The following is a 20,701-nucleotide window of genomic DNA, read 5'->3' as shown; positions in this document are numbered from 1 at the left end:
GCTATTTTAATTGGTCTCTGCCTCTACTGAATCTGGCAGTCCGAGTGGATGTTACGGTAATCGTGTTATGCAGGAAGACAAAACCTGTAGTAGTGATTCTGCAAACTGGGCTGTTGTCTGTCAATTACCAACATCCTGAAGCTGTTCTGAGAGTCTCTTCCATGCTTAGAAGATACTCCTTCCATATTTCAGCATAGCTGGCCTCAGCATCAAAAAGCCATTTGGAGTAGTACATTATAAGCACTTCTGCTGTTATTTCTGATCCTTAATAAGTATGCAATTGAAATGGAAGCATTTTAACTATTGCATGCAGTTGTGTGGGTGTGGCTTTAATCCTTCATTTTCTCATGGCAATAAAGACTAAGTTTTCTTCAGCAAGTTTCTTTCTCCCAGTTTGGGTCCAGCAGCCACAGCAGTCTTTCAAAACTTGTTTTAATTTTGCCCCCCTTGTTCCTGACCTACAACTCCATCAGTAGGATCCTTTATTCTCTGAATACCTTGCCAAATCTTGCTTAATTTGTTCAGGGAAGATTTGACAGTATGTTCAATGCCAAATAGGTGCAATAGCAGAAATAGCTTCCAAGTTTCACTGATTATTGTCACCTTGGTAGCAAGTAGAACTTCTGAAATCTAGTATCGACGTCTGATAACTCCAAGTAATTAGCATGGGGTTTTTTTAATATATATATATAAAAAATTATTTTTGTGGAAAGAGTTAACCTTTTCTATCTTACTGCTTCCTCAAGTGTTTTGGATGTACACAGGTGCATATGATTATTCTTTTAATAAACAACAGGGCACATGGCTAGTTTAGCATGTGAAATCTGTCACACCCATTATTCTCCAGCCCGACTAGTTTTCTTCCCCTTTGGCAAGCCATGGACTGAGCAATTGTCAATCTGTACTAAGCAAAGTTCTCAGAATATATTATACTCTGATTATCCACTAGACAAGTAATTTTTGCTGAGCGATTTTCCTATTATGCTTTGGCTAGTATCAAATCCATGCTCTATATCTTTTGGTATTGGGGTTTAGGTTCAAATTTAGCCCATCTTTATGGGCTACTGAATCCCACTGTAGAAAACTGATTGAGGCCACTGACCTTAATTTCATTCATAACATGAGTTTCCAGAAGAAATGGCTTGAATTCTCACAACTCTAAGATGGTAGGTTAAACTTTCCAAATGCTAGTTATGAGTATGATTTGAAAGAAAGAAAAGTTTTTGAAATATTGCAGGCTATATGCTGTATATTTGCACCGGATGGACTTCTTAATTATTCAGATGATAGGACATTGAATATTTGATCAGAATCCGTAATCTCTTCTTCAGTTAACGTACTATTTACTTTTGAAAACTGCTGATGTACCATACTTCTCCCGTTGCACCTGCAAAAATGAATTGGTCCAATTTATGTGCACAGAATAAAATATTGTGCTTTAATGCTCAAGATATTATTCATTACTTCCTACTCATATAAGCCTCCTTACCTCCTTCATATTTTATTAGTGCCCTTTAAAAAGACATAAAAAATCAGTCACGTAGTTATTCCATTTTAAATTATGCAAATGATGTTAAATGTAATTATAATCTATTCTTTATTAATTATAAATACACTCTGTGTGTTTTCTATGGATTGCATTTATTCACTACAAATAATTAGGCATTTTAGTCCATTGCTGGTTTCATGACCAGAACATTATTCTTGGCTGTTTATGAAGTTAGAGGAACACTTTTCAAATCAAATTAGCATAATTCAGCTATTAGTAGTTTTAATTTAGCAACAGTTTATCCACAGCATACCTAAACTGTGCATAAATTTCCTGTAATGCATTTGTTTTAAAAAAGTTAAAACAGCCATTGCAAATTTTTCAGAAAATGAGTATTTGTATTCTTATGTAACCTGTGGCTTTGTGTATATTTTAAAGCACTTTTCTGACTGGAACACAAGCTTGTTCTTGCACATTTCCTCAAATGCTTTAGTAGTCATCCCGTTAACAGAGCAAATGATCAACCTTTTCCAGCAGGAGTGATTTTTCAGTGCAACATGCTGATTGGATTGGCCCAGGAACTTCTGTGGGAAAAGTTAAGTCCTCTGCCTTCCACTAACCAAGCTAGCTTGCAATACCAGGAGGCAGTAGACTCTTCTCTTTTTAGAGCAATTACAGATCTTTGTCTCTGTCTTCCCTCAACGGCTCCAGAAAGTTTCCCTTCTAAGTATTTCCTAGTAATTGCTCCGGGAAGATAGAAACTTCCATGCAGTGCAGTGTAGGTTTCTGAATTAAGCGTAAAGTTTAAATGTGTGATTAATCCATGTCAGGGCAACAGGAGTGCTTTGCCCTTGATGCTTAAATATTTGGCTGTATTACAGAGCTTAGAGTTTCAACATGAGAAAATACTGCCATTCAGATTGTTTACAGGAAACACCTACACATGAGTGATCCCTGTGCTTTTCCTTACCAAGAATGATGACACATCAGCCACAAAATTCCAGTATGACATAGCAAATGTTGAAAAGCTGGGGCTGGATCCTCTGTCTCTTACTCAGGTAAGAGTATTAAAAGCAGCCACCTCCAACCCCACACGAACAGTTAGGAAAGAAAGTAATTTTAATAGATGGGCAACAGCTTATAGTGCAAAACTCTTTTTAGATTTTTTTTGGCCTTCCAAGATCCTCTGAACTGAAGTATGACTGTCAAGTTGAGACATATGCTTTTTGATCTTGAAAGAGGGCATATACAAGAGTTTTTCTATCTATTATGGTACCAGTGTTGCTCTTGCAGCGCTGTTAGCTGTTATTCGCTACCAGAGTAGTTTAGTGTATTGTTTGCATGGAAAGTATTTCAGAACATTCTCTGCATTTGGTTCTGATATCAGCTGAGCTTTTCTTCACTTAGCTTTGGTTTGTATCTGGAGCTGTTTCTATTTGTCATTGGTGTTGTTGGTCAAGTTGGACAAGTAAAAAAGTAAGTACAACTTCAGTAATACTAAGCATTTTCTGTTTGTGGTTTTGGTCGTTCAGCCACTCACACTTCAACTCTAGCTTTTCTGCTCTGCACAGCAGTGCCACTACACAGCTTCTGTAAAGTTGGCATAAGAAACTACATGCGGCTTCTATGAGTAAGGAAGTCCTTAGAGAGGGTCAGAACCACCTTATCAGCTCCAATACCAAGTCTCTACCTTATGTCCAAGATGATGAAATATCACTCATTCCTGACTGTTGTAGTATCCCCTTAGGATATTCTGAGCCATGCCAGAGATTAGTGTTCCTTCTGCAATGTTACTTCATTATTTCTTATAACATAGGAAATCGGGAGTATCCAACAAAGCTATTAAGCAGCAGGTTTAAAGTGAACAAAAGGAAATATTTTTTCACACAGCACATAATTACATTGTGGAGCTCATTGCCTCAAGATGCTGTGGGGCCAAAATTATAAAGGGGTTCAAAAATGGGCTAGACAAATTCATTATTAAACACAATGGCTGTGTGCAATCCCTGGCTGAGGAAGAGATTACTCAGGAAAACCGTTGTTTACTGGAAGCTAGGAAGGTATGCTGGGGAAAGATGCACTCTCTCTTTGCTCTAGTCTTCATACTTTCTTGTAAACATCTGCTACTAGTCCCTCTCGCAGAAAAAATAATGGGCTGTGTGGACCTCTGGTTTGACCCAGTATGACTGTTAACAGATATAAAAAAAGAGGAAAATAAATCAGTGCTTCTGTGTATACAAAGCAAAAAATGTGATGTGAAATGGTGGGTTTTTTTACATACCAGTAGTCAATTTTTTAGGCCTAACATCACTTTAATTTACAAAGAACATAAAGACTTCTTTAAGTTAGCTAGCATCCTATTTTGCTTCTTTTACTTTAGCCGCTCTTCTCCTGATTCACTGTCTGGCTATTGGACTGTGAAATGCAGGACGATGATTCTGTAAAGGAGAAGACAAAAAAAGAAAGACAGCTGGTTTACGTTTGTAAACCAGAAATGGTTTACATTTAAAATGCATGGAACTGCCGTGCTAAGGCCTAATCCTGGAGTCAAATCCTGAGCAGTGCGTTATTCTGCAAAGAATCTTGTTTACATTAGTTAGACCCTTTCAAGAGAGTGGTTCTACTTCCAGCGTATAGAGTTAGCGGCATTAAATGTAGTATAGGCACTTCTTGCCTTTTGGAGAGCAAAAAGGGGCAGTTATATGAATTGTGAAATTAAATAGGGTGAGTTTCCAAACCATTGAAAAGCATTTGTTTTGGTTTTGTACTGAGACAGACTTTTCAAATCTAAGCAAGTTTGATGTCTTGCTGCTTTGCTAGACATTTTATACACATTTCAATTTTACAACTGAGTTTTTCATTGTCTCTTCTTTTACAACATCACCAGCTTGAATTTTACCTCTTGATGACTACATTGTGAATCAAGTCTATAGAACTGACAGTAGGTAGAACATACAAAAATGTTTGAATTCAAGGAAAAGTCACATATATTGTACGTACTTTTTGTATGTTTAATTGTAGATCTTATTAGAGATTGACATATTTTCCCTCCATTTGTCAGTTCTTTGCACAGCATTTGTGTTTGTTTTACTGTTCTTTACTGAGAACATGTGTATCTCTGACACACAAAGCTAAAAATGGCCATCCTATCTGCAGCATTCGGGGCTTCTATAAAGTTGAACAGTTTTGTGGATTTTTTTTTTTTAGTTTCTTGTCAACTGAGACTATGTATTTGTTTTTTTTTTTTTTTTTGCCATCTTTTTTCCAAAACACTGTCATTCTCCTGTAAATTGATTTTTCACTTAGCTGAGGTAAAAGTGGCCTCACTAGGTAGACAACGTCTTTCCTGTTGACAAAGCTAGGAGTATGTTATCTTTTAGCCTAGGTACGCTTCAGTGGAATTACCTTAAATGTCTTCAAAAAGGATAAGGTTAGATCTTTTTAGTCCTATTCCAGGGTCCAAGGAACTAGCGAAACTAGTAAACTCTTGGTCTTCCTAACTACACACGGACAGAGCTCTGTTTGTGCTTACTGGATGTTTACTCTCCTTCCCCAGTTATGCTCCCTCCAATGCCAGGAGCTTTCCCTGCAGATAGGACTTTGCCTTTTGCCCATCCCCTCCTAGGTGTGGAGACTCCAATTCTCACCTGCTTACCACCACAGGGGAATAAGGTGAAAACATCCGTAGTCCCACAGCTATCACAGGAGTACTTAAAAGCATTGACATAGGGTGGAACAGTGATAGCTAATTATTGATACCACAAGTATCAATACTCAACAGGTGTGATTTCAAAAAATACCAAAATATGAGGTATGCTACAATTTCTGTGTCTTCCTACATGGTCCAGCCCTTCCCTGCTCTGCGTCTCTCACCCATGCGCTGCTACTGCCACCTCCTTCTGAGTGCAAGGGCAGAGCGGGGTGTGTGTGTGGCTCCCTTTCTCTAACACAGGGAAAAGTGAGGAGCAGGAAGTGGATTACGTTCCTACTTTGCTCCCTTCAGCTGGCAACACTCTTCTGTTTCCCCCAGAAAAATGCTTGAGAAGATGTACTGATTTAGGGGGCATAGTGCAGAAACAGATGTAGGAAGGGGTAATACGAGGTCAGGGAATTCTGCATCTCCAGGATTGAGGGAGGGTAAGGTCACCTGTTGGTGTGTCCTAGTTCCCCACTTTTGCAGGAGAATAATAAGTCCCAGAGTTTCTGGAAACCTGACTGACTGATCTAGAAGTTCAATAGTACCATGATTTTTTTATGGTGTCATAAAAGATTCAAATGGTGCTATCCACATGATTGTTTAGATGGAGGAGCCAATGCTGGAGTACTCAAGATTAGCAATACAATAATATAAAAAAAAGCAAAAAAGGCTGCTGTGCTTTCTACTTCCTCAGAAAAAGGAGAAAAAAAAATGTGATGGAAAGTATTGTTGTTAATGCCACTAATGGAGACGACATTTTAAAAAGGTGAAGATGTACATGCTTAAAGCAATAAAGTACTTGCTTCACCATACAGGTCTGCCCACGTCTGTAAAAGTTTCCGCATCTTCTAATAAAAGACAGAAAAGCTACCTTGGTTTGTGCCAAAACTGACGTTGGTGTCAAATCAAATACTTCTATTTTAACTGATATGGTACATTCACATGCCATCTATGATGACTACAGTGAAGATACTGAGAACGATAACTTGCAAGTCCAGCTGCTCAATACAAAAAAGGAAACCATGCTTATTTTGGGTATTGTCTTGGATATACTTTAAAACAGATTCTTGTGGATCTAAGCCTCAGCTTACAGAGGTTGACTTACGGCTAGGTAGGGAGCTAGTGCGCCTACCGACATGTTACAGGGCAGAGTTGCACCAAGTACAGGCTACCTAAGGCTACTGAAAATTTTTTCCTGGTACCTTAAATGCTGTTAGCAGTGAGATACTGTAAGGATAGCAGAAAACCTGAATTTCAGGTTCACTGAGTCTGAAAAAGTTTACTGAGACATCCCAATGTCCCAGAAGTCTATTTCATTTTGGAAGACAAATCTTTTCTTGCAACTTATCCTAGGTAATTCCAGAATGTTTCCTGGTTTTGATGCCGTTTAGTGTGAAACCTAAATTTAGTCTGAAATTTAGTCTGAAACTTTAAAAAATACTGTGATCCATATCCTGCGAATCACTGGTATCAGGAGGGTGTCCTAACAGCTGAACCATCAGGAATAATCATAGCACCAAAATCTGCATTGAAATGACTCCTACCTTCAGCATTAAGAAAAATGGGGACATAGTACCCAGTTCCAAGAGAAGTATCCATTTCTGAAGGCCCTCAATAGAAGCAGATGCTTCGTTGATGCCTGAAATTTGATACTGGCGGTCCTATTAGGGACTTGCTCATAGCCCGTGTTCTCCCTAGCACTCCAGCTGGCAAGTCTAGTCCCTGTTGAACTTACATCTCTCAGCCTCATAGCAGTAGGTCTTCCCTTGTCACTGGATGTTTATCACAAGAGTTGGGACTTCCACCAAGTCTCGGGACTGCAGTGCTTCAGTGCCAAGTCACTCTTGTCAATCTAGCTCACCTTTCACCTAGTTCCCCTGGCAGAATTTGGCCTGTGGAGTCTAGCAATACTTTCATTAATAAGAAATCTGATAAATATGGACTTTACAGATTATTTTAAACAACGAGTAATTGGCTTAATGAGAGACAGATGCCTGGGATCTTTGTATTGTCTTATAAGGGAAATATTTACATAGAGATTCAAATTTTTAAAAGTTTTGCTTTATGAAAGGATGCAGAGAATAAGGGCATCTGCTGCTATTCAGCAGAGCTTTTATAATGTTGGCTTGCCTCAATCCATCTAGCTTGAGTGCAGAGTTCTAATGAAAGGAAATGTAGAATAAAAATGTAGGTCTGCAATGTATATAGATCTTGAAATGTCCATGGAGAGCTAATAAATTGCTATATTTTGCTCAGTTTATGCAAAAGAGAAAATGAAGAAGCAGATTGCAAAAAACAGAATTATACATCAAGTCATTAAACCTCACTGTTCATTACTGAAGAACTGTTTTGATACTAAGCAAGATCAGGACTGAACAAAAGACTAACTAGGTGACATGTTTGCAAGAGTCCTGCATCAGGAAAAAAAACATGGCCTAATGTCATATGATATAAATGCAGAACTATTGTTATTCATTTTGCTATTCTTAGAGCTATGAATGTAAACAACATTTTGCACTTTTTTTCTTTGTGACTTGCCCTTTATTTGTTTGTCAGGTTTCTTGCTGGCTTTCTTAATCTGGCTGCATTATAAAATGAAACTTGTCATTTTTCAGCCACACGGTTAGCTCCTGTACTCCATAAACAACTCATCGTCATGTCCTCATCATATTGTTCGTATAAGAAAAATATTGTCCTATGAACCAAGGGTACTTTTCTTCCCTTCTTTGTGCGGTTTTTGTTTTCTCTATGTGTTTTGTTTCGTTCATTATTTTCCTGTACAATGCTGTTACTTGCACATAGCAAAGTAGATGTAAAACACTACCAAACTACAGAAGAGAGGGGCATCCTTGTTGCACATCTGTCCTATAGTAATTGATGGCACTCGAATTGCCATCTCCACCACTATTGCTGGATATTGATTTTTTTCTGTTAGGTAGTCCAATACTTGCAGAGTATATTCTTTGTATGCATTCTGTTTGAATGGCCCCCAATATGGAAGAAGAGAAATTTGCACTGGGACAGTCAGAGGTCTCCATTGTATTTCACATGGTCAGTATAGGTTCGGAAAATTTCTAACAGCTCTTCAGATTTTCTTTACCAGACATCAGGAGTATTCTAGCTGGTTACATTGAAATAGAATTGGACAATCCAAATGTCTGTAGTAAAGCAACTGTGGATACATACTGTTGTGAAGCTGTCACTTGCGTGTTCTATGTTTTTACTGATACAGTGACAAAATGCTAGTATCACATACCTGTTGTCAGATTAGTGATCTGGAAGGGGACCTCAAGTGACAGTCTTCCTGTGTAGCATTGTTAAGGCAATACAGAGTACTTCCACCTCACTTAATCCATTAGGTGAGCCTGGCTCATTTCAGTAGCCCATGATCCCATGTATTATATATTTGAATAAACTGGTTTTAGGCATGGTTGATAAATTGCTCCAGGGGTACCTCTCTTGGGATTAGAAAATGCCATATATGCATTTCAAGTATCAAAATAGGACTGTTCAGATTGGTGAGCTGCTGCTATTCATTAGTCCGTCTAACCAGACACTATTTGTTCTAATAAGTATTGCTGAGGCTGTATTGAAGCCCTGCTGTCTGTTAGTATGTGGTGAGCATGCTAAAAATGCTTAAATTAACAATGGATCGCAACACCTATCATCATCATCACTTAGTACCACTATTACTTTTATGCTTATTATCTTTACATACTCTTTAATACATCTCTGCAAGATACTTGCAGTGAAGTTTCTGAGGGAGATAAGGAGTTTTTTAGGACAAACACCATTTTTTTTCAAAGCTTCCCTCTCCCACTCCCTCCCAAGAAGTGTGTCATTGTTCAAAAGGGAAAATGATTCTTCCAGGAAGAGGTCACCGAGTAACAGCCTGTGGAAGGATGTTTGGGAAAAGAAGACCTACCTTTAAAGCCAGAGACGAGTGTTTCATGTAGTGAAGCAGCAAGAACTCCCAATAGTATGGAAGCATCAGTGGCTCTAGTGTGACCACTACTACTCTTCCCCAAGCAGAAGAGTGCAGCGAATGGTAGTCACTGGAACTGGATGCAAGCCAGGCAAATTGGGAAGTAGACACATAGCTGTAGATAGAAAGAGATCCTTTTCTTAAGAGCAAGGAAAATGCTGAGCTAAAAGATCGATTCTAGAAGAAAGAATAAATGTCTTCATATATATGAGCAAAGACTGAAATCAGACATCGAGGCTCCAAGGTTTTCTGTAGAGAAGACCAAGAAAGGTAATGAACCACCACAATGAAGTGCTGTCATTTTTCGAAAGGGCTCTGCAAATATGCCCTTCTCTACCTTAGCCTGCCATAGTCCTCTTATTTCCCTTAAAAAGTGCTGTATTATCCACTGGGAAAAACAACAGTATGCAAAAGATCTGTGTTCCATCTGTGCAGGCCAATGTACTCAGTCTTTTATCTTGTAGTTTATTATGGTGTCAGTGTCTCCTCTTAGCAGAATTAAAATCTTATTATGTGAGCTTTGTTTCTTTCTTATCTTTTATCCAAACTATATTAACTGGAATGGCCTAGAAAGACTCATAAAAGCCCTTGAGGCTCACCTAGTGAGCAGACTCTGAGGGGTGTTTTATCATTTCGGAAAGATTAGATCAGCTGCATGGACATTACAACTGGGCTGAAGATGGGAGAGGTTTTGTTTGCTTTTCAAATTCACCTTTTCTTTCCTTTGTTTCCTTTCTTCACATGTTGTTTTCTGTTATTCCAGGGAACGCTCCAGATTTTTTCCAATTTCTGTAATTCTTAATCAAAAACAGCATGTCTACACAGAGGATCTTAAGATGTTATCGTGTTTCCTATGCTTTGGTCAGCTGATAATGTAAAGACGAGAAGTTTTTGTGAATTCCGAGCTCAGCTCGGACTATCTCTCTCAATTGAAATAATTTATGCAGGTAAAATCAAGAAAAAAATATTCCTAGCTTAGCTAGACACATCAGAAGCCACCTTTTTCATCAACTTATGTGACCGCCAAGTCAGTGTTGATCACCTTTCATTAGAGACAGTCTTCAGCAAGTAGATGACAGAAATGTACAGATATTAAATAAATAGTACTCATTCAAACAGTAGAATTACTCAAACTTAAAGAGTAGTGTCCCGGCCTACAATTTTGATCCAGTCCAAATGCCATGGAAATTAATTGATATATTTCCCATATAGTTCAAAGAGAATTTCTTGGAACGCTTAAGCCTTGTTTTATGAATTACATAGAGTATGTAGGCAATGAGCAGGGTACTTCTTATCAGTAACGATATAAAACATGAGTGACCAAAAAGTTATAATGACTATAACACAAAGCTCACTACTACAGTAAAACACATATTTATTTTGTTTTTCTTTTGATGATGGTTTAAAAATGTTGTTGTTTCTTTTTCTTGTTTGGGGGGGGGGGGGGGCTGTATTTTTACCCAATTGCAAACTCTTCTTTTTACTGTAGGGGAAAAAAAAAAAGTAATTCTTGCCTACTGTTTTCACAGCACATTGTACCATTATGTTCTCCTTTAATGACATTTCATTAGCTCTGTGAAACCATTCCCTGAGGCAAGCTTTTATTATTTGTAAAGTAAATCAAACATCATAGTGCTAATCTTTAGGAGGAAAAATGGGCTAAAGTCATAAGAAATATTTAAATTTTCTATCAGATTTTCTTTTGGAATTAGAACTTAAAGTGCACAAAAATATCCAAAATAGTATTCTCAGAGGAGGAGCTAGCTCTAGGTATCTAAAACGATTTTCTAGAATCCAGATGCCAGTTAACATTTCTGAGTACTTTGGACCTCTACTCCTTTGTCAGAGGTAAGGAAGGTAGGTTTTCAAAGATGAAGGCAAAAGAGGCCCATTAAAATGTCAATGAGTTTTGTTTTGTCCCCTAACTAAAGGATGAACAAGTCATAATTAGATGTTTGCAATGGCACTTTGGATGCCTGCATTACCTCACGGTTGATGTCTCTGCCTTCATTCAGTATGTAAGGTACCTCCCCCTTTTCGCCTCATTCAAACCATATCGCAGTGATCAGGCTGAGTATTTTCCTTTTGTCCCAGTCATTTGAGCTATTTACATGTTACCCTTCTGAAAATCTTAGAAAAGTATTCTTTCATAAAAGCTTTATCCACACATTTAGTGCACCCTGTATAACCTTGAATCCTGCAATTCCTGCGTAAATATCTGTGTCTTGGTAAGTAGGAATTCTCAATAAGAAGTAAAGTAGCTCTGCACCATCTTTTATGGGCATAGTGTACAACTGACATATGTAATTACATCCTTTGAAACAACTTGGGGAGGAGGCTAGGAGATAGCAGAGTTATTGAATAATGAAATGGATAATTTTGCTCACAAAAGGATGGATAATGCCCGTGTGGTGATCAGTGTCTTTCTGTATTTCCCCAGAAGAGGTTTCCTATCAAACTACAGAAGTAGCTGGTATTCAGTGGAGCCTCTGTTGGCTCATTTTATTGTTTTACAGATTTATTATAGTCATGAGTATTTCTCAAGTTGATTGCTTTCTTGAAAATGTGTCAGGTGTGATAGTTGTGAACAAAACTTTTCATTACGTATTATGTTAAAATGAAAAGTTCAAGAGGAACAGGGAGAATTGCTTACGAAAATCTCACAGGCTGTACATGAAGACCATTTGTTAAATCCTCCAAAAGCAGGAAATCTGTTTGCATGAGAGGAAATAAGTACTGCTTGCGACTAACTTTATCTTTTTTACACACAAATTGAAAATGATATATCCTGTACATTAGTTACAGTGCAAGTGCCTGTGTTGTACCCAGAGGGTCCTTTCTATGAAAAAGGATCATAAAATCCGAACAACATACTATATTTTTCTGCTGGAGATAAATCTGGAAAATTAATGAGGTTAAGTTATTGCTAACTGGTATGCCAGGGAATAAGTTTCTAAATTACAGTTTTAATTGAATGTTCTACTGCAGTCCTCTTACTAATTCACATTTCTCCACATTTCTAAAATCTTTCTTTATAGGGAAGGCTTAAAGAATTTGAAAGGAATAAAACTAATGAGGTTCTTAAAAGTTAAGTAGGTAGAATGCAGATGTATAGAAAAAATGTATAGAATTTAGGTTACCTACCAAATTTTTAAGCCGCTCCACAGAGTCTATAGAAACTTACATTCCTGGTGTTGAATCTTACAAGGGAACTTTAGATACAGCAGTATTAGATAGCAGGATAAGAAATGACATCAGTATATCTCATAAAGATGTTTGTTCTAAACTTATATGGGAAGTGCATAATTCTCTCTTAATTACTATAGAAAACTCCTTGACACTTACTTTTACAATATTGTTGTGGTTTAAGACCAAGTGACAGTGCAGAGACTAAATGGACTCAGATACCAAAACATTTTCATCACAGATGTGCACAGTTTTATGAATTACGTGATTTCCCTTTTCTGTGGGAGAGGGGACGCAGTCCAGGAGGGAAGTCAGACGGGACAGGGCAGCGGTTCCAGCTGTGCCATGCATCCTCCTTCAGCTATGAGCTTATTTGTCCTCTTGGACATCTCCAGAAGTTGAAGAAACAGTCCCATGGCCTGGTGCAGGGCCAGGGGGTCCCTGGGCCCTCTCCCCAGGAGACGCCAGGCACCAGTCTGGACTGGGTAGAGAATAGCCGTTCTTGATTGTCTCGTTCAGATGCGCTTGGCGCCAAACAACTAGCTGGTGCTCATGATCTGCTCATCATAAAGGTGCTCAGCACCTTCGCAACTTCCACAGTGACTGACAGGTTGTTTACACTTAAGTTACTTCTCTAGTCTTATAATTAAGCTATTCTCTTACACTGCAGGGTTAAGTAAAGTTCATCTACGTATGCTATCACTATCGTCAGCCAGGATTAACTGACACTAACGGCTACAAGTATCTATGTCATTAAAGATAGCATACCAAAGCGGTTTCATCATTTTAATATGATGTCATTATGCAGCTCTAGCTTTACTAGATTGGTCAGCTGTCAAGGGAACACCAAAGTCTGTGACTTTAAAAATACAATTTAGACAATATGCTAAGTGAAAGCATCTTGCCTCTGAAAAATGATCACACCAATGCAATGAGAGGATTAATACTATGTTTTATCTTACAACATGTTTTTTCATCCTTTTTTCAAAGTCTGAATTGATAAGCCGTGCTGCAGGTAGTCAGCTTCCTTTCTATTTCTTCAGCATTTAATGTAGGCAATAATTATGATGACTAGGAAGATTTTTGCTCTTCTCATATGTTCTTCTCCTCATATGCATAGATTTCTTTTTGTGTTTTATTTTCTTTTTTAATCAATTCAAGGAGATACAACCATGTTAAGGAGCAACAACCAGAAACAATGTTAGAGGGTCACTGCAGTTAGTGCTATAACTCTGTCTTCTTTAACGGTGTTTTGTGCCTTTTCTCTCACATTCAGAAAACCTTATGGAAGCTGCCAGCCTAGTTTTCCAGAAAATTCCAAACAGAATGAGGAAGTTTGGGAGAAGACATCAGTATACTCTATTTGCAGCAGTCTTTTTAGTGTGTTTTTTTTTCCTTCCATTTTCAGACCTGGGTTAGAGTAATGCATTGATAAGTGCTTTATAAATGCTGAAGGCAGTTTACATTGATTAGATGATAGATTTTCACATTGACTCTTGCAACAGACAGTTTTCAAGGGCAGGCATAGTAAAATGTTTTTTAAATTTCATTATTTGAAAACTAGACATAATTCTCAGTGATTGAAGCTGACAGAAGAAAAAGCTGATGGTGAATATATTCTCTGGTGGCCCGCTGTCATCTACAGATGCTTTCAGTGACCAAGACAATGACTGAAGTATGAAGAGTTGCTTGCATACAGTGGGTTGCCATCAGTGAAATCATTTACCATTACTCACAAATTCTTCAGGTGATCTATTACTTGCAGGTGATGCATTTTCAATGATAAAATCTTTCCTCAAAGTGACTAGAAGATTAAAAATGTTGTTCTATAGTTTGGACCTCTCTGCAGATTTCTGTAACATAATGATCCATGACTGTTCCTTTGCAATTCCTTAAGAGTCTAAGTAAGTCTTTAGTTATAAACAAAATAAGTGTGATGATTTCACTTTTTTTTTCAAAATCCAGGTAATGTTTTTTAAGTAACAAGAACTCCCTCATCTGCTAGAAGTTTTGCAGATTCTGAATATTTTGAAAAGCCAATGAACTGGCAGATTTACAGACCTTATAAATCTTGCACCTTTCATTAAATGAGCCTGAAGGTCCTTGTCCTCCAAATATTTATGGAATTGCTTAAAATAAAATGTATTTTTATTTTACAAGGGGCTATAAACACATTATTACCGTTAGATACAAAGAAAGTCTGCTACAACACTGGGATCTTAACTCACAGTTTATTAAATGTGTTAAATTATTTCTGCCATCTGTAACCTCCACATATAAACTGGACCCAACAGTAGTAAAGGGCGATATAGATATATATTAGGTTAAACTAGTGACATTTCTTCACTATTCAGCTTAAGGCACTTTAGGCATATAATTTTGGTGTGATTCAAAGAGTTTAGTTTCTTAAATAGCTAATTGAGTTTAGACAAGGGCCTACATTAGTTGTGTGTTCTGGCCAAGAGTAGACAGTGAAAGTAATTCTCTGCATTTAGTTTCTAAAAAGTCCAGAGGCATTTATAGCTGAATAGGTCAAATAACACATTTTGTTAAAGTGTGTCTTAATCTAATTATCAAGAAATGCCAATGGAAAAAGTCATATGATCAATGGAGAAACTTAGTGTCACTTCAGGAAAATCAGGCACCAAAACTGGCATCATAAAAAGTCATACATTTAAAAACAAATCCGAAGATTAGACTTAAGACTGTTACACAGTGAAATACGCATTTTTTGTACCTGCAAATAATATGTTTGTTTATTATGTAGGCAGAGCAATATTTATGATGTCCTTAACTTCTTATTTCTTTGCTTGTGAGAGCTTGCATTCTGTAAATGACACGATAGGAGACTACACTGTTGTCACCTAGCAACAATGAAGTGTTTTTGAAAAAGTCGCTTGGCTTTGGATTAATAATAAAAATAGTTATTCCATATAACACTTTGCATCTGTAGATCTTAAAGTGCTTACGAAGATGCATTAGTTTTACTCTCCTTAATTTGAAGCATGAGAAACTATAGGATAGAAAGTGTGTCGCCAGGAATGGTAGTCAACAGAGCAACAAAATGTATCTTGAAGACCTTACCCTATTCCCGGTATGCCAGCTTCTTCAAACTGTGCTTTTATATAGGCCCTTTCAAATATTTTCTGTTCTTATGAATTTCAAATGAGAAAAGCAAATAATTAAAAAAAATCAGTATTTGCAATGATTATCTCCCTCTCTTATTTGAGATATTGCTGTTATTTTCTAGTCTGAGGGTCAGAGTGAATTAGCCCTTGGCAAATATTTAATTTTTAATGGAAGCCACTGCAGCGTTGAGGTAAAGCAAGCAAAAGCTTCACATTCATCCTAAGATGATTCTGCTGCTGCATTGTTGACCAGTTCTTATGCTGTGAGTAGAGCAGTGCTGTGTATTTCAGTGGTTTTCAAAAACTTTTTTATCTTGATTATTAAAATATTTTCTAATAGCAAAAGGACAGTCAGCATTGCATACTGAAATGCCTGGTGTGACAACAGCTGGTTTGAAAAGTATTTCATTTTGCAAGTAGATCGTGGGGGCTGGCTACCCAAGGTCTTGTGTGATTTGAGTTAAAGAAATGCGTATTTTAAATGATTTGAGAAATGTCCTACACTCATTTAAAGTTCTCCATTACCCTTGTCAGACGTGGTGGAATGAAGCTGCTTGGGAGCATGTATCTTCCTTATAGTCCATGCTTTTAAGAAACTTTAAGGGATGAACTGGAATGAATAGCAACTAAGATAATGTGTGGACTTCTGTACAGCAGTGTCCCCAGAGAGTGATAACATCAGGAAAGACATTAAAAAAATTTCTGGAATGAAACTTGTATTTCCCACAAGCTAGGAAAGATCTTGAAAGATCATCTGTTATGAGGTATCTGCTCTGTTCTTTACTTGTGGGACAAATGGGATTTCTCCTTATAATTCATTGTAGATTATCGTTCTGTTGCATTTTGCGTAATGGTAGCACATAGGGGATTTAGGAAATGACACACCAGCTGTTTTTTACAATAACGGTTTCTTTTCACGCTCTCACAGTGTAATACCTCTTCTTTCAAATTACCTTTTCTGTACACTGCTCACTGAAATACCTGTGTGCATCCCAAAAAGAAGTAAAAAACCCTGGATCTACAAAATTAAGTCTATTTTCTCTTTATCATAGGTTGTCTTTCATTCACCGATTTACTGATAAAAAACTGAAGAAAATTATATGTATGGAATTCTCTTTCTACAATCTATTTTTTAAAAAAAGAAAGTGAAGTCAATATACAGTAGCTGGAAACTTAAGTCTGTCTCCTATTTCTCATTATTGTGTGAGATTTGAAATATAAGAGTTCTATCTACAAACATCTGGTTTGTAGATATATTATTAGAAGATATTTTATCTATAAGGCTCATTAAGCTTATCGTTGTTTCCAGAAGTTCCAAGCAGGTGGGAGAAATTGAACCTATACTTTAGGAGATGAGTAGATCTGCTGCCCAAACCAGTACATTGCCTATTGTATGTCTTCTCTGAATTCAATTCAGTACAAATGTTTCCCACTTGTCTCCAGAGATTTACTCTAATCGGTTGGTTTAAAGCAATTTTGGAAAAGTGGCACAGGGAGAAGGAGAAAGGCTCTAGGAGTATGTTTTGATCCTGCATATTTCAAGGAATAGACCTGGAAGCTATACCAGCAATACCCCTTTCTCTGTAATAGCACATGTAATGCTTAGTGAATTAAACTCCAAACCACTTGCTGGGCAGTATCTTATCGATCAAATCTGTGAACCAAATCTATGAACCAGTCTTTAGCAGAAGGACTGTGAGAAAACTAGAATTCTTCTGTGGTTTAGATGTTTGAAAGGCAAAATCCTGAAGAAGATAACCTGGACAAGTTCTAGACGTTATGAATAGCTTCTTTGTTCTGCCTTCAGAACTTCATTGCTGAACATATCAGTTTCGCAACTGTGATTAGTTATTCATCTTTCAGTGTTGACTAAGAATAAGTGTGAACTTTGCAAGAAACTCAGACATAGATCAGCATCTTTACCGAGGGATAGCAATTCCTTATTCAGTGTAGTCATGTTTACCAAAAAGAATTCCCATCCAGCCTAGGTCAAGAGCGCTCTGGAGTTGGAATACTTGCTTTAGAGACCATTGGCAGATTTTTAGTCCCGTCTCAGGTAATGATTTGGTGCCCTTTTGACGAGCAGCAACAAAGCTGTAAATCATCTTAAGGTTTTCAAGGCTGCACTTTCTCTATCCTGCTAGGAATTTGCATTTCTCAGAGCTGTACCCCATGATGGTACCCTCTGATTAAGAAGAGACTTATTTGTGTGCATACATCTTAACCATTTCAATTTGCAAACCTTTAAAAATATTCTAAAGGAGATGTAGAGAGCTGTAGGACAAACAAGTTGAAGCCTTCTGACAACACTCCTATTTTTCTTAAGTGATCACTTACAGGTCTCTTAGATTCCATGGATTCTCAGGGGTCTTCAGATCATAAGCTGAAAATCAGCACTCTACTGAACATAAGTTGATTAAAAGAAAATTTATTTTAGACACTGAATGCCCCCATGTTTCACTGACTCGAGCAAGAGATTAAGGGTTTATTTTGACTTTTATGCTGTTTGCTAATGGAAATCCTGGGGGTTTGAAAAACAGTGCACTTTAAGGGTGAGGGCAAAGGACGCTAACGGTAGTGCATTTCATGGGCGTTGTCTACTTTAAACCACACAGAATGTGAAGAGGTCTTGCAAGAGACGAGCTTCACTAGGTTTTCCCTGTTTAGTTTGGGAATTTAACTGTTCTTGACTTCTGTTATCAAAATAGTAGAGCATTGTGCCTTCATGCCCCTCTTGAATCACAGGATTAAATCTACTGAGCATTGAAATAAAAAGATCAAAACAAGAATTAAGACCAGCCATCCTCATGATAGAATTCCACTAGTTGATTTGACAACAAAATATTTTAAACCCAAGGTTAGTATTTCAATATGAAATGGTAAAATGCATCTATATTACATGACTTACAAATACACAGTATAAATTAAGATTGAGCAAATGTTCTGGACCACAGACTAGACAGGACAGGTAGTGCATAACAACTTATTTGCTGCCCCTGTGACAGGCTGTGTATTTTATTAATGAAAAAAGATATTTTTAGCACCTTCATCTTTCTTATTTGTGTTAAATTTATTAAATGCAGCACAGAGGCTGACTGAACATTAGACTATGTCTTTCATAAAATCCCATTTTTAGTCACTGACAAAATAATCATCTTAGTCGTGTCATACGTAGTTTTTTTGGTAAAGGTCACATACATGTCGATTTAATCCAAATTTTTAAAAATGCCTGTCTATGTTTAGGTCATGTAGGTTTATGTATGGTCATCTGCCAAGAGGTAACTGAAAGCTGTGAGTATGTCAAAAATATACTGTTAGTACAATGTGAAATTCTGCTCTCAAATACTGGAACAACTCCAGCAATGATGATGAAACTCAGCTTCATATGAATGTAACTATCAGGAGAATTTTGATAGTACAAATGAAGGACTCTTAGCGTTGCAGGTATGCAACTTTGGAAAGGTTGACTATCATATCACTACACATGCAAATATTCTTCTTGCTGTTACACAAATAATCTTGCGTTAAGTTTTCAATAAAACTTGGAGCTATGCATGCATACCATTTAAATAGGAAACTCACATTTGTATTCTATAAAAAAATGATTTAAATGACACTTCAACAGCAGTACCTGTAAGTACTGTTTACCTCTCTCCGTGGTTTTTCTGTATGGTAACTATTGCTGCATGCATTTCTTAATGTTACTTTCCTTCCTTTTTTTAGAGTTTCTTTGAAGGACAGTCTGCACCGTGGGATTCAGCTAAGAAAGATGAGAACAGAATGAAAAATAGATATGGGAATATCATTGCATGTAAGTGTTGACAGCATAATTGTGCACTGTGTTAACTGCCTTTCAGCAGCTGATAAGAATGACCACCAGCCTCACACTCAGGCTCATATTCCTCTTCTCTAATTAAGAAAATAAAAGTGAGGAAAGATATTACATTTTTTTGAGAAGGCTGTCAGATATAATGCATTTTCTCCCCTAGATTGCTGTATACCTTCCATCCTGTCATCAACATTTGGCTAATGGAGAATGTTGTTTTTTAAGCAGCACCCAGCTCCCAGGCTGCTCACGGTAGCTTGGTGGAAGAGTACCCATGATCTCATCAGTACCGTGACTTTGGGTTCTGGACACTGTAGGATTGGGCAATATTGCTTAGGTATTCCCTGAAAACAGAATGATAGACATCCCGATTTGCCCTCTTACCCTTAGACAGACTGTAATGAAAAAAACAGGATGACTGTGTTTTACTTAAAAATGCCAAGCTTCATGAAGACTAGATATAGTAATGAAGAGCTTCAGGGGATGATAGTTTTGTGAATAACCCCTAAAATTCGCTCGATGAGATTGACAAACACTGTGGCAGTAGATGCTGTGCATGAACACTGGGGCAGCAAATATATCAAATTCAGTGAAATTATATTGCTATTTATGTGCTTGCATTGTTGCACATAAAGGGTAAATTCCCAGTGCATATGTAGGAGATGATCCCTTCCCTGGTTGTTCCTTCACAGTCTTAAGTGATTTAGATGTGAAGTATAAGTGGATGTACGGGCTAGGCAGATAACCATGAAGCAGATGTGAGCAGAGGTATAAGCCATAGTCATTGCATGTGAGCGATCACTGTCATAAACTTTATAAACATGAAGACAGAAGATGGCCTTTGAGGAGGGATCCGTAATGATACTGCTGGAGTTTAGAAATCATTTATAGCCCTAGGTACACGGGACAGCATAGGAGAAAGAATAGTGCTAATTACCTGAATGCTTGGTGGGCCTCGTGGAAGGAGTTTGTGGTAACTATTTACACTGCCTAACTTCAGCGTATAGTGTAGCTGCCTGTCCATGCGCTGGTCTATCTAGGTTCCTTCATCCTCAGTGAACCACATAGACATGACAGAGGAAAGGGCGGCTCTTTTAGAGAAAAGAGTCAGAAGTGAGGCCCATTTTAATGATTCTGAATCAGCACTGCAGGAGCTCCTTTCTGCAGTAGTTGTGTCAGGAGTTCAGAGAGACCAACTGCTAACTTAGCAACCTCCAGTAGGTGCTGTGAATAGTTCCTTATACCACTGTGGCCCTGTTGGGCTGAAACAGTCTAGGAAGAGAAAAGAGATCTCTTATTTGATGTGGAAAGAAATGCTTGTGGACACAGAGGCAAGTTAAGCAAGAGGCCTGAGCAAGAGCCTCAGAGCAAGAGCAAGAGGATGATATCT

General features: G+C 37.6%; 1 protein-coding gene across 14 annotated transcripts in view; it reads left to right on the top strand.

Moving 5' to 3' along the window:
• The window catches only part of PTPRM (protein tyrosine phosphatase receptor type M), a 488,712-nt gene that overhangs the window by 409,516 nt on the left and 58,495 nt on the right, over positions 1-20,701 (top strand). For all 14 annotated transcript variants that reach the window (XM_068932232.1, XM_068932230.1, XM_068932229.1 and 11 more), the window contains one exon: positions 19,209-19,296. In XM_068932232.1, coding sequence (XP_068788333.1) covers positions 19,209-19,296 — 88 coding nt within the window. The remainder of the gene's footprint in view (positions 1-19,208; positions 19,297-20,701) is intronic.

The sequence above is a fragment of the Struthio camelus genome, chromosome 2, assembly GCF_040807025.1.
Source record: "Struthio camelus isolate bStrCam1 chromosome 2, bStrCam1.hap1, whole genome shotgun sequence".
In the NCBI taxonomy this organism is placed as follows: Eukaryota; Metazoa; Chordata; class Aves; order Struthioniformes; family Struthionidae; genus Struthio; species Struthio camelus.
This window is presented reverse-complemented; position numbering and strand designations above follow the sequence as displayed.